Below are 13,134 nucleotides of genomic sequence, written 5' to 3'. Positions count from 1 at the left end.
ATAGCCACGCGGTAAGTTTTTGGCCTGTTGTCAGTATTTTGCCGACAGATGGCGCATGGGGATAACTTTTGTGGAACGTATTCGGTTGTGTGGCTAATTAATCATTTTAAAGCAGCAATCGAGGATGCCGAACGTGCCAACGAAAACAGGGGTGAGTTTTATTTATTCCTAATCTGAAATAACCATTGATTGATATTCCCTTGTTTTTCATTTGTTTTCTATAGTTTGTGAAGCCAGCACCACGAGTTGGACGTCGGTTGGGGCATTCCGCCCATATACGCCGCTACTTCTGACTATTTATTTCCGCCCCTAAGTTTACATTTGTATAGTGTAATCAAAAAATATTGTAAAATATGATAAATAAATTATACATTAACCCCACTATAAGAAATCAGGTGTATTTGATTTGGGTGGTAATAGGATTTTTTGGAGAAGATCATTTATTTCAGGTTATAAATTCCCCTTTTTCGCCATAAAAAGGTTTAAGTCATCTTTTGGGAACATTTTAATAACCTTTGTTCAAATCCGTAAAACACGGCCCAAAAAAGAAGAAGGAAAGGGAAAAAATGTGATTGCATTTTTCCCGATTTTGCGTCGCCTTAGCATCTGGCAACACCATTCGGAAAGTACATGTGGATTTTTTGTAAGTGTGAATTGTGTTATTGTAAAAGTGTATTGTGTTACCGTTCAAGGAATTTCCTGTCATTGATGAAAAAAACGAGGTACGCATCAATTGTAGTTTTTGCACACATTACTAATTTTCATTTTCTTTCTTTTCTTTTCAGGTGAGGACGGAATTCATAGATGGGGAAGACTTTTACATATATCGGACTTTATAAACCAATGGGTGGAAAAGCAAATGCATATGGATGTTGTTACTATGGCTTTAGATATGGATTGGGCGGTCTCTTTTCAAAAAGGACCTGGTAAATCGGCTGTTATACAAATTTGCGTTGAAGAGAGCTTTTGTTATGTATTTCAAGTGACCAATTTAAAAACGGCTGCCAGCTGCGCTGGTCGCATTACTCAAACACCCGAAAGTTTGATTGCATGGCGTTAATATAGAAAAGTGACTTTCGCAAACTGGCTCGTGATTGTCCAGAAGTGAATGCAGATGAACTAATTGAGAAGTGTATTGACTTAGTTGTTTGGTGCAATCAAGTGTGTCAGACTGGCGGACGTTGGAGTTTAGAGCGGTTAGCAAATTACATTGTATATATTTGTGCCTCACATTTCGAGGAAAATTAAAAAATACAAATTAACGAAAATCTGTCTAAAAGGATATCTAGTTAAATTGGAGACATTATTAAAAAATATCTAGGTTATATTAAGCAGGTATTCATCGCGGCACAATTAATATAATAGAAGCATTTTCGTCTGCAAATATAAATGCTATTTGAAGATCAGTAATCTCGCTGTTACGTAGCTATGGTGAAAAAGAAACGCCAATCAGATGTGCATGAGAATGGCTCATCGACAGATTCCTCTGAAGGTCCCTTACGAAGTCCAACGTTTGGCCCTGGCGTTTGCCAGCATGTGAAAAAGTCAGTCGACCCAACTAAATTGCGAAAAATACTAAAGTCCAGTGGATTAATGGCGGATTGTATGCAATGTTCCAAACAATGTGCTACCTCACCTGCTGCTGAGGTTATGGAGTCCTCCATGGATGAATCCATGACTGGTTTCGAATATGATAATACACTCTGGCTATGCCTAAAATGTGGTTGCCAACTTTGCGGTCGTTCTAGGAATCAACATGCTTTGCAGCATTATAATACATCTCACTCGGATTCTCATGAACTTACAATTAACACACGTACTTTTGAAATATGGAGTTATGGTTGCGACAATGAAGTAAAACCGAATTCCTGCAAAAATCTATTGGAATGTGTAGAAATTGTAAAAAAAGACTCACAGAAGCTTATCCCTGCTGCATCAGCAACTTCGAATGCAGCACTCAATAATTTAGAAGGTAAAATAATTGCAACCATTGAATCAATGCGTCCACTAGTTAACTGCCAATCTGGAGAGGGAACAGCGACTAGCAACGCAATATCCTTGCTACCCCGCCACCGCCACCTATACTGGAAAAAGCTGTTGATAAAAATAAAAGGTACGAATGAGTAAATGGCATAGAATTCCGCTGGATGAAAACCAATTGCTCTATGTAGCTATTGATGTTTATATTGGCCAAGTTATCTATCGTGAATTGGAAAAACGTGTGGCGGTGAGTAGGCAATTGAACAAAATTTCAGCAAAGGCCACTACGAGCGTTGCCACTGCCTCAGCTACTACCGCTAAGCCACAACGTTTTGCTGCACGCTCCATCGAAGTAAAGTGAGTGAAAAATTTCGATCTACAATTTGATTTGTATTCTGAAGTTATTTTAATAATTACATATATAACAACAGTTACCTTAAATTTTACATATTTCTCAGGTCTTAAGCGTGAAACGCCGCCCGCAATCGCAACGATGTGCAAATAGATACTTGAATTTGAATCACAAGCACAGACACATTTGACTTACCGGCAACAACCACAGCCACAACAACAACGACAATTATATGATTACAGTCAATCGGAGGAGGACCAAGAGAGAGCGCCACGACAAGTTTACCAAAGCCAAGTAAGTACAACAATGGTAGTATAAGTGACATATAGAAGTGTGGAAATAAATGTATATTTAACATTGCGACCTCAATTTATATACCTTTGTTCGATGTTTTGACTATATCTTTTGGAGGCATTGGGTAAGACTAGTAACGGCGATGCACTATAGCTGCAATTTACCCCTCAATGTTCCTAACAAAAAGATATTTGCGCGATACCATGTTCCAAAAAAAATGTTTGTTTCTCCAAAAAAAAAAAAAAAAACAACGTTTGGCGGTACATAAAACGAAATGTTGTTTCACTTTGATGAGTGGGTTTCCAAATTATTATTATTATTTTTTTTTTTTTGGATAACCAGGTGGGAGTATTCTGGAAGACACAGAAAATATATGTAGATTGGAACGATTTTCCGTCATCCCTTCTCAAGGTAGTGTCATATATAGGAGGTTAGTAATAAAATGTTCGATTAAAAGTAACACATAACGCAAAATGTGGTGAACAATTAAAGTTTCGGTATGTCTTAAATCATTTTTCAAAAATTTTGTAAGAAAAATTTACAATTTTTTACAGAATTGTATGCAGCAAAAATTATTCTTAAATGGCATAAAGAACTTGTTCGTATAAAGTTATCATCCAATATATTCCCATCCCTGAACAATTGGTTTTAGTCTCTAACTTCAGATTTTGGGACTGTATTAAAAATTCTGAGTGTACAATTTTTGTATACTTTACTACGACTAAAACTCAAAGCATGTCTATGTTTTTTACATAGCTTGTTACTTCGTTAGCCCACACAGGGAATTCTTTAAGTCAGCGGTCGATATACGACCAAGATATTCAGCACAAAATGAGCAATTACAGCACTTCCTATTTAAAACGTATTATGTAAGTATAAATAAGTATTATATATCCACATTAAAATGCATCTATTTTTTGATATAAAGTATCTTTTATCTGCATGCCAGTTTATATGGCCAACCCCTTTTAAATTTTTGTTACCTTAATTATGCGTTGATGTGGGCGTGTTACCGTGGATATGTGAATATGCAGATCGATGTGTACTTGCGTTTTGTTGGTCAAATTTACGTGTCTTTGCTGTTGAATATTCGGTGGTGTGTAAATGTTCTCTAGGATGGATGAGTGGATATTTTAACTAGATGTTACCGATCGTGTTGAGGTGTGTGTTGAGTTCTATGATAGCTCAGTGCCGTTGGTGTTACGGTGGATGAAGTTATATGCGTGTGTGTTTGTAAAGATGGATGGCTGTGATTAATATTAGGCTGGATGTGTGTTACCAATATTGATCAGGTGAAAGATGGTGAATGCTGATGTTAGTCAGGCTGTCAGTTAGGGTTGCTAGTTTCCTGGTGATTGTGGGTGAATGTATTGGTGACTAGTGGATGTATGTTCATAGATGCATGTGTGGATTTCTCTGGTGTGTTGGTATGATTTTTTTTTTTTTTCTATTCAAAAATGTCGATGAATGTTGGATAGGGAAGTAGCTAAAAAGTTTTCCCCAAAAATCCGAAACCAAATCGCGGTTAGTCCAGTAGGTTCGTGGTCAGAACCCCTAGCGGATTTTTTTTTACCGGTGTCCGTCACACCGAATTGTTCTGCACCGTTTCTTGCGGACCTCGTTATTATTGCTCCACTCGCGTCACACTACTTTACGGGATTTTTTTTTCTAAATTGTTCTTTTTTATTACATGTTTACTTGAAACTTTAGCACTGACATTCGATTAAATCCGCGATTTGGTTAAATTTTTCAAATGATGCGAGTGCTGGTCCTTTTATAGTGTCAGGCAAAGCGGATTTTGGCATAACAGTGCCACCGGCAATTTTCCTGTAAAATTCTATCTTTTGGCATAGTAGCATGTGTGAGCGAATCAGACAGTAATATCCGTTTCTAAAAATCTAACATATACACGGATACACGAATGTATCTTCCAATACACCTATACACATGCATCACCCGAATGATGTGCAGCCACCACTAACATACTAATGCATGTTAATCAACAGCGCATCGATCAGAATCGCGCTGTTAACATTTAGTTGCAATGTTAGATGCATTGTGGTGTATGCCTACTTGCAACTAACGCTATTATAATATAAGGGCTGCCGTTGCAGGCTCGGAGCCGCCGATGGTACCTGTATCATGGAGCGTGTGCGTAAGGGAATTTTCAACACAGCCCAACGTGTGGCCTCGACCCAGGACCTAGTGCCGGGCTTAGTTGTTTTTTTTCGATTCCAAACATTCCCGCAACGCATCACCATTACTACTACCTGTTTACAACTGTGTACATTTTTCTAGCCTTACTAAATCCACACGCTGTATTAGTCTTTACCCATATCACAGAAATCTACCTTACTAGTAGATTGTCAGGTGTGAACTAATGTCTATACATGAAGGACAGCAACTACATATAAACAGAAGACAACTACAACATGACTAACGAGGCACCACATATCTACACTAGGCTAAAAAAATGTCTTTTGCGTGGTATACCCCGACTTTTTTCCACTATTTTCCCCGAGATCGTACAACGAACTTCCTATCGCTTTGAGTACAATGCACTTGACTTGCTTTGGGGCAAGCTTCGCATTGTAGTTGTCGATTTTTGAGCTTTGCCGGAAGTTACGGCGGTAAACGAGTAGTCCAGTCTTAAAGGCTACTTCTCTTCTCCTTGTATTATAAACCTTCTTGCTCCTTTCGTGAGCTAACCGCAATTCCTTCATTATTTTGCTCCTTATCAATCGTAGTCGGTCGGATTGTTCCAGTACTTCATGTTCGGCGTCTTTCAGCGCACTTAATTTTCGATGGATGTCATAAGCCGTGCCGTGTTGTATCATCGCCATGCCAAAGGCAGCGTGGTATGGCGATGTTTTAATGGCGGAGTTCACGGCACTTCGTAGAGCAAATGCTGCGTCGCTCACGTACTTATCCCAGTTTCTTTGATTATCTTTGATGCACGATCTGATGATCTGCAGTACTGATCGGTCCACCCTCTCTTCTGCGTACATGGAAGATCTCTTTCTCCATGAACTTGACGACTTCAGCAGATGTTGCTTTTCGCATAGGCCTTAAAAATACAAATTTGGAGAAGTGGTCTAAACAAACAAACACATACACATGGCCATTCGACGTACGTGGGTAGGGACCCATAAAGTCGACAAATAAGCGTGGAAAAGGGCGTTCAGTAATGTGTTGGTTGCCCATGGGCGGACGGCGAAATAAATTTTGTGTTTTATTTGCTTTACAGGTTTCGCACTGACTTGTGAACATTTGCACATCTTTTACCATCCCAGGCCTATAATACTTTTCACGAATGCGGGAAAGAGTCTTGTGAATACCTCCGTGGCCAACCGAGGGCGAACAATGGGACGCTTCCACCAAACCCCTTCGCAACTCCGAAGGAATCCAAAGTTTCAAGGCATGGTCGTCTTGACTGTCGTCAGTCCTGTTGAATTGCGTTCGTCTGTAAACAAAGCCGTCAGCTACGCATAAGTCAGGAAGTCGGTTTTGGTTCTCCGTCACTGTGCTTTTAACTCTTCGTATTCTAGCGATTGAAAGCAAGGCGAGCTAGTGTCAACATCTATTACTCTGTCACTCTTCACGATTTCTTCCATGTTCATTCGCGACAGCGTGTCCGGCCCAACATTTTGGGCTCCTTTCCGGTGTTCAATGTTAAAATCGTACGCTTGCAGTTTAAGGCTCCACCTCGCAAGCCGTCCAGATAAATCCTTCTGGTTCATTAGCCACTCAAGGCTTCCATGGTCGGTGATCACCGTAAAGGGCAGTCCCTCCACGTATGGCCGAACACGCTTCACACTAAGTACAGCTGCATAGCATTCAAATTCAGTGATAGAATAATTTCTCTGTGCTTTATTCAGCTTGGCAGATACGTAGGCTATCGGTCATTCGTTTTTATCGTCATCGAGCTGGAAGAGTACTCCTCCAACTCCGTCGGTCGATGCGTCACACTGGATGTAAAAATGTCTTGTAAAGTCTGGGTGCGTCAGGACTGGTGCCGAAATAAGACTCTGTTTTAACTTTTCAAAAGCCACTCGAGCATCGTCTGTTAATGCAAACTTTTTTATATTCTCCTTGGAGAGGCAGTCGTGCAGCGGAGCTACAATAGTCGCGTAATCTTGAATAAATCGGCGATATGAGCCTGACATCCCTAGAAATCTTCGGAGCTGCTTCGGAGTTTTGGGCTCCGAGAAGTCCCTTACTGCCGCTATCTTGTTGGCGTCGGTACGTATACACCCGTTGCCTACGAAAAAACCCAGATATATAACCTCCTTGAAACAGAACTTGCCCTTTTCAACGATTATTGCCAATTTCGCATCCCGGAGGCATTTATCTACAACGAACAACAAATACAAATGGGACGAAAAATCAGGAGAACATACAAGTAGGTCATCTAAATAAACAAAACAAATTCACGCAGGAAAGCAGGTATGACCTTATCCATTAAGCGGCACATTCGCTGTGCCACGTTGCACAAACCGAAAGGCATTCTCGTAAAGTGGTATAAGGGTCTACGAGGCACTGTGAAGGCGGTTTTCTCTCTGGACTTGCTTTCTAACGGGATCTGCCAAAATGCGTCCTTGAGGTCTATAGCCGATATGTAACGAGTGTCCTGTAGCCTACTCAGGATGCCATCAATACGGGGCAGTGGGTACGCATCTTTAATCGTCCGTTCGTTGAGTTTGCGGGCATCCAAGCACAATCGGTTTTTCGTTCCTTTTATGACCAGCGACACGGGTGAGTTCCGGCAGCTATTGCTTTTCTCTATGACACCCATTTCCAACATTCTGTCGAGTTCGGCGAAGATCAACTTTTGTATGGCTGGGGATGCAGGGTAGTGTCGTTGTTTAATCGGCGGATCCTCGTTGGCTACCTCAATGACATTTTCCTCCGAGTCAATCCTCCCCAAACCATGTACAGCATATGATGGAAATTGTGACTTAGCGTAGTCCAGTCCCTTGGTTTCTTCGGCTGACAACGCATGCTGCACCGCATCAAAAGACAAGTCCCCATCGGCAGGTGTGAGTTCTGACACAGCATTACGCCTCGAATTATTAGCTGCCCCCCGACTTACAAGACTCAAATCAAAGGTTTGCCAGAAATCTATACCAAGATATACCTCCTGTTGCGGATCGGGTACGATTAAAAATTCAAGATCCCGATTTATGTTTTACCATACAACAGGCAGCGTAATTACACCCACGACAAGCGTTTCACCCCCATTGGCCGTGCGAATATTGTGTCCCATAACCGGAAGTATCAAATGCTGCTTTTCTTCTATTACATGTGTATAATTTTTTCCTAAACAGCTCGCTCCTGCTCCAGAGTCGAGTAAGGCTAACACCGTGTGACCTCCTATATCAGCTTTAGCAAAAAATCGATTGTCACCTTTACGGTAACTATGGTTGATACGATTTTATTACGTATTCTCCTAAATTTCTTTTGTTTTTCTCGCATTTTTTTTAATTTTACTAAAATTTCTATTATTTGTTTTCTTTTTTCTTATTTCTTCACAGAATATCCGTCTCCTAGCTTCCTCGTGTTTCATTTTTCTTACATGTAGACTTTCCCTCTTACTAACGGGTATACTCTTATCTAACTTAACATTATTCACACGTTTCAAAATTTTTTAATTCAGTTTCATTTCCTAATTTCAGTTCTGGAGGTCCGGGTGCTTGTGATTCTGGACAGAGTGCTCGGACATCTCTGCCAGAGCCCGGTTTCCCGCTTCGGGTTTAAAGACGCAAACGAGCAGTCGCCACCACATGCAAAGCATTTCATGAGGTGCAAAGAGGACTAACATGAATTGTCCTTTGCCGCTTCTGCCGGGTTTTTCGCATAGTAATCCACCGCCATACCACAGGCAAAGCATAACATTAGGTGAAATGGGGAAGGACAAAATGCTTTAACAGTACTATTAGACGAACTACTCATATTAAGTCGGGCTGGGGCATGAGGTTTACTTATATCACGAGACATGGTGGTATCTGGCGTATTCCTATAAAGCCTTGGCTCGTTTTTGCCATTCTTACCGAAGGCTTCTATCTCTATCTCCCGATCTATCTTCACGGACCCTTGGTTTTCACCATTATCTAGCTCATTGACATTTTTACATCGAGAATTATTTTCCTTCATTAGTTTTTCTGATCGCTTACATTGGAGATTTAGTTCTGCTAATGTCTCTGTTTTCGTGGCGAACGTCAAATTTGCTAGATATGGTTTCAGGTTCCCCTTTATTATATTTAATAATTCAATTTCGGGTATCCTCTTCCGGAGACGGAAGGTAAGGTCATGGACATCAGCATAATACTCGTCAAAGGTTTCATGCGGCAGCTGTTTGCGTTCCATAATTTCTTTGATGACCCCATAATCAGACTCGGCTGATTTGAAATGGGACAGCAGTTCTGTTCTTAGTACCGTATAATTAAAAGTGGAGTCTTTGGCGTGATCCTCTAGCGTCTGCCAGTACCACTTAAGTGCCGGACCAGTCACTAGGCAATGAAAGTCAGAGAGCAACTGTTCATACTGGTGTTGTTTTCTCATCCTTTCAACTCTGAAAACAAAGCTCCCGACTGTCATGCTTTTGGTTGATCCGTTAAACTTAAGGTGCCACTTATCAAGATCTACCTTCTTTCTGTGTTGGCTACTATTTTCCCGCTGTAAGCTTGATTGACGTGTTATTTCATTACTTGGTTGGGGTGTGGACGAGTTTGCTTGTAAGGGTGGTGCGGCTGGTGCGTACATCGATGATTCCACTTCAGCAATGCGGTTGCTAAGCTGCGACATATCTGAACATATCTTCCGTACCTCAGTCAGATGCTTCGTAATGGAGGAATTCTGCTGCATAATCACTCCATGACTTGACTCAATTGTTCAATTCGGTCCTCTATTGTCGGTACGGGACGGGCGGTTCCAGTGCCAACCGCAGCCGCATTATTCGTAGCGTCATCTGTGGTACCCCCAACTGCCCCCTGTCCTGACTCTCCATTATTTTCGTTGGTCATCTCGAGAGCCTGTTCTAATTTCTTTCCAAAGCTCAGTGATATCTCCGTTGAATCTAACCCCACTCTATTGCTAGGAGGATTTTCCTGTTCCTGCCTTCTTAAGGTGTCGTAATTTCCAAATACTCTAGCGGCACAAAGGTTAAATAAGTCGACTGGTACGAAATCTACTTGGTGTTCTATCCCCGTGTCTATTTGAGTGAACAGAGACCCCGCTATTTGGTTCTCTAATGCTCTCCGCTGGTTTCTTGTTAAGATCCTATCACTAGAGAATAATCCTAGCCCGGGTCTTGGTGTGTCACTGTTTTTGTCACCCTCCACACACTCTTCAAACCAAAATCAGTAATCAATGCTGTCTCCAAATAAACTTGAAACACAACTTTCAAGGCAACAATAACGATTATGAAAGAAATTAAAATGACAACTCTTATTAAATTAATGTTTGGTATTAAACCTCAACCAGTGACAGAACCGTCAAAGATATTAATCGATTTTTCTTACAAAAATCGCTAACAAAATCATAAAAAATGAATAAAAGTATAAATTCAAAACTTTTCACTCCCGCTTCCCACAATCCCCCCATGTGAGGAGCAGACGCAGGAATAAAATGCCAATCTAGATTTTGGTATGTAGAGGTTGTTACTACCTCGGCGCGTGAGTCAGCCATGAAGGTTTTGAACTCCGCCCTGAGGGCTCTTGATGCCCCGACAAAATTGGTTCCGTTGTTGGAATACACATTCTTCGGGCAGCCTCGTAGCGCGACGAATCTGGCAAAAGCTGTCAAGAATGACCGGGTGCTCAGATCGGTAGTCGCTTCCAAGTGGATGGCCTTAGGGGAGAAACACACAAAGAGGCAGACATATCCCTTGGACACGCGCCAGCCTCGCCCTTGATAACTATTTACCTCAAAGGGGCCAGCAAAATCTACCCCGGTGTTAGTGAATGCCCGGGTATAGGTGGTTCGCTCGGTCGGTAGAATGGCCATTAATTGTGTTTGTGCCTGTCTCCTGTGCACTGCGCATATCTTGCACTTGTGAATTTCTTATCTTATCATGTTTTTCACGCGAGTTATCCAGTACTGTGTTCGGATCAGGAGCAGCATAAGCTGATTCCCCCCATGTAACGTGTGATGAGACGAGACAGTCCACTATGATAGGGCAGAATTATGGGGTGGCGTTCGTTATACGAGAGGTCCTTGGACGCCGCGAGCCGCCCTCCGACTCTGATTGTCTCGTCCTCATCGAGAAATGGGTGCTAGGATTGCAAATCGGTCTTTGACTTGACTGACCCTTTTTCTTTGAGTGTTCTGTACTCCTCCGCATAATGATTTCCTTGAGCATTGACGATCAGTCGACACATCGTTGCTTTGATCTCAATGGGCGAAATCGTCAGTGATGTTTCATTGAAGGATGTTTTGAGATGAGTCCTTTTGTAGAACCGTAGAACGTAGGACACAACTCTTAAAGCCCGGGAAATGTCGGAAAACCTGTCTACAATATCTTCGTCTTTACGGTTAACCGAAGTTATGTGCACTTGTAACCTTTTTTCTTCCATGGTTGTGGTGTAGTTTATTTCCTGGTTTGGCCATTCTTTGCCATCTTGCTGCAGCCAAGATAGGCCTTCCCACCACAAGGAATTGTTTACTAGCTCTTGCGCTAATAGCCCTCTACTGGCTAAGTCTGCAGGGCTTGACGCTGAGTCTACGTGACGCCAGTCCGTGTTCCCAACTTGGTCTATTATCTTTGTCACAGGGTGGACCACGATGGTTGACCATGAACACGGAGGTTTCCGTAACCACGCTAAGAAGATATTTGAGTCAGTCCATAATAAGGTTTTATGTTTGCCTAAATTAAGGTTCTTGTTGATAGATTCTAGGGTTTCTGCAAGGAGAACTGCTCCACAAAATTCTAGTCTTGGTAAGGAGATACTTTTTACGGGCGTGACTTTTGATTTGGCTAATAGCAAGCTTACAAATATTTGTTCATTAATATTGACGCGCAGGTAAACGGTGGCTGCGTATGCTTTTTCTGACGCGTCACAGAATCCGTGGATCTCCACTGTGGCTGTTGGTGAAAAGTGTACCCAGAGTGGGTTCTGAATTCTTTCTATGTGCTGGTAACTTTCAATCAAACTTTGCCACCGATCCAGCGAGACTGGCGACACGGTTTCATCCCACCCTGTTCCCTCTAACCAGATGCCTTGCGTCAACATTTTGGCGGTAACTACGAATGGTGCCAGCCACCCTAAGGGGTAAAATAGTTTTGCTATGGCCGACAGAATTTTCCGTTTTATAAAGCTAGACTGTTCCTTTCGTTTTGAGGTAAAAGATATCTGAGTGGGCGTTCCACCTAATGCCAAGTGCTTTACTGGTTTCCTCGAAGTCTAGGAAATCTTCGTTTAGGAGGTGAGCCTTTGGTAGGCCTTTAAGTAGTTTGTTCTAGTTGGCGGTCCATTTCTTCAGCGAGAATCCTGCTGTCCCCAGGGCTGTAGTTATTTGATCCCTTGCATTAATGGTGTCGGTAATAGTGTGGCCTCCTGCCAGCACGTCGTCAACGTACATTAAATTTCGTAGTATATCTGCTGCTATAGGGTGGCTGTGTTCCACGTCGTCCGCTAACTGGAGCACTGTTCGTATTGCAAGGTACGGGGCACAGTTAACTCCGAAGGTGATCGTTTTCAACTTATATAGTTGTATGGGCTGCGTACTTTCTGTTCGGAATACAATACGTTGATACTTAGTGTGATCAGCGTGCAACAGAATATGTCTGTACATTTTTTCTGTCGCTGTTAAAGACATATTTGAAGAAACGCCACTTTAATGTGAGAATGGTTAAATCATTCTGTAGAACTGGTCCCGGATGGAGGATGTCGTTGAGGCTGACTCCGTTTGCAGTTGATGATGACGCATTGAACACCACTCTTACTTTGGTTGTTGTGCTTTCTTCCTTTTTGACGGCATGATGTGGTAAAAGATAGGTATCACAGTCTTCAGCGGGGATGTGTGTTGGTACCCGGGACATGTGCCCCAAGGTTTCATACTCTGCTAAGACCCTATTGTATTCTGACTGTAATGGTGGGTATTTAGCTAAACGCGTTTCCATTCGAAAAAATTGTGTACACGCAATTTTTAGTGACGGACCTAATTGTTTATATTTTGGAAAATCCTGTTTAAAAGGCAAGGATACAATATATTTACCCTCATCATTTCGAATCGTTGTGTTCTTATACAATTCTTCACAATACCTGTCATCATGATTGTACGCCTTGTCTTTGGGGACTTCCTTTTCCCAAAATGATCGTAGCTCTCTGTCCAATTGCACTTCACTGACAAAGGACACATATTTCTCGCTGGGTGAGATTGTTTCGGTTTGGCCGGTCAATGTCCAGCCGAACACCGTCTCTTGGGCTAGCAGTGTTACTAACACGTCTTTCTTTATTCCCCCTAACATCACCTGTTCATAAATGTCGCCTCCTAATATCAGGTCGACT

At 41.9% G+C, this 13,134-nt stretch overlaps 1 protein-coding gene across 1 annotated transcript in view; it reads left to right on the top strand.

Moving 5' to 3' along the window:
* The first annotated feature begins 1,593 nt into the window (after window positions 1-1,593).
* LOC137235367 (nuclear factor 1 B-type-like) overlaps window positions 1,594-13,134 on the top strand; it is a 957,540-nt gene continuing 945,999 nt past the window's right edge. The window contains exons 1-3 of the mRNA XM_067758363.1: window positions 1,594-1,972; window positions 2,172-2,332; window positions 2,486-2,626. Coding sequence (XP_067614464.1) covers window positions 1,594-1,972; window positions 2,172-2,332; window positions 2,486-2,626 — 681 coding nt within the window. The remainder of the gene's footprint in view (window positions 1,973-2,171; window positions 2,333-2,485; window positions 2,627-13,134) is intronic.

Source organism: Eurosta solidaginis, chromosome X, assembly GCF_040869045.1.
Source record: "Eurosta solidaginis isolate ZX-2024a chromosome X, ASM4086904v1, whole genome shotgun sequence".
In the NCBI taxonomy this organism is placed as follows: domain Eukaryota; kingdom Metazoa; phylum Arthropoda; class Insecta; order Diptera; family Tephritidae; genus Eurosta; species Eurosta solidaginis.
The sequence above is the reverse complement of the archived record's forward strand: the minus strand, read 5'-3'. Positions and strand labels throughout refer to the sequence as shown.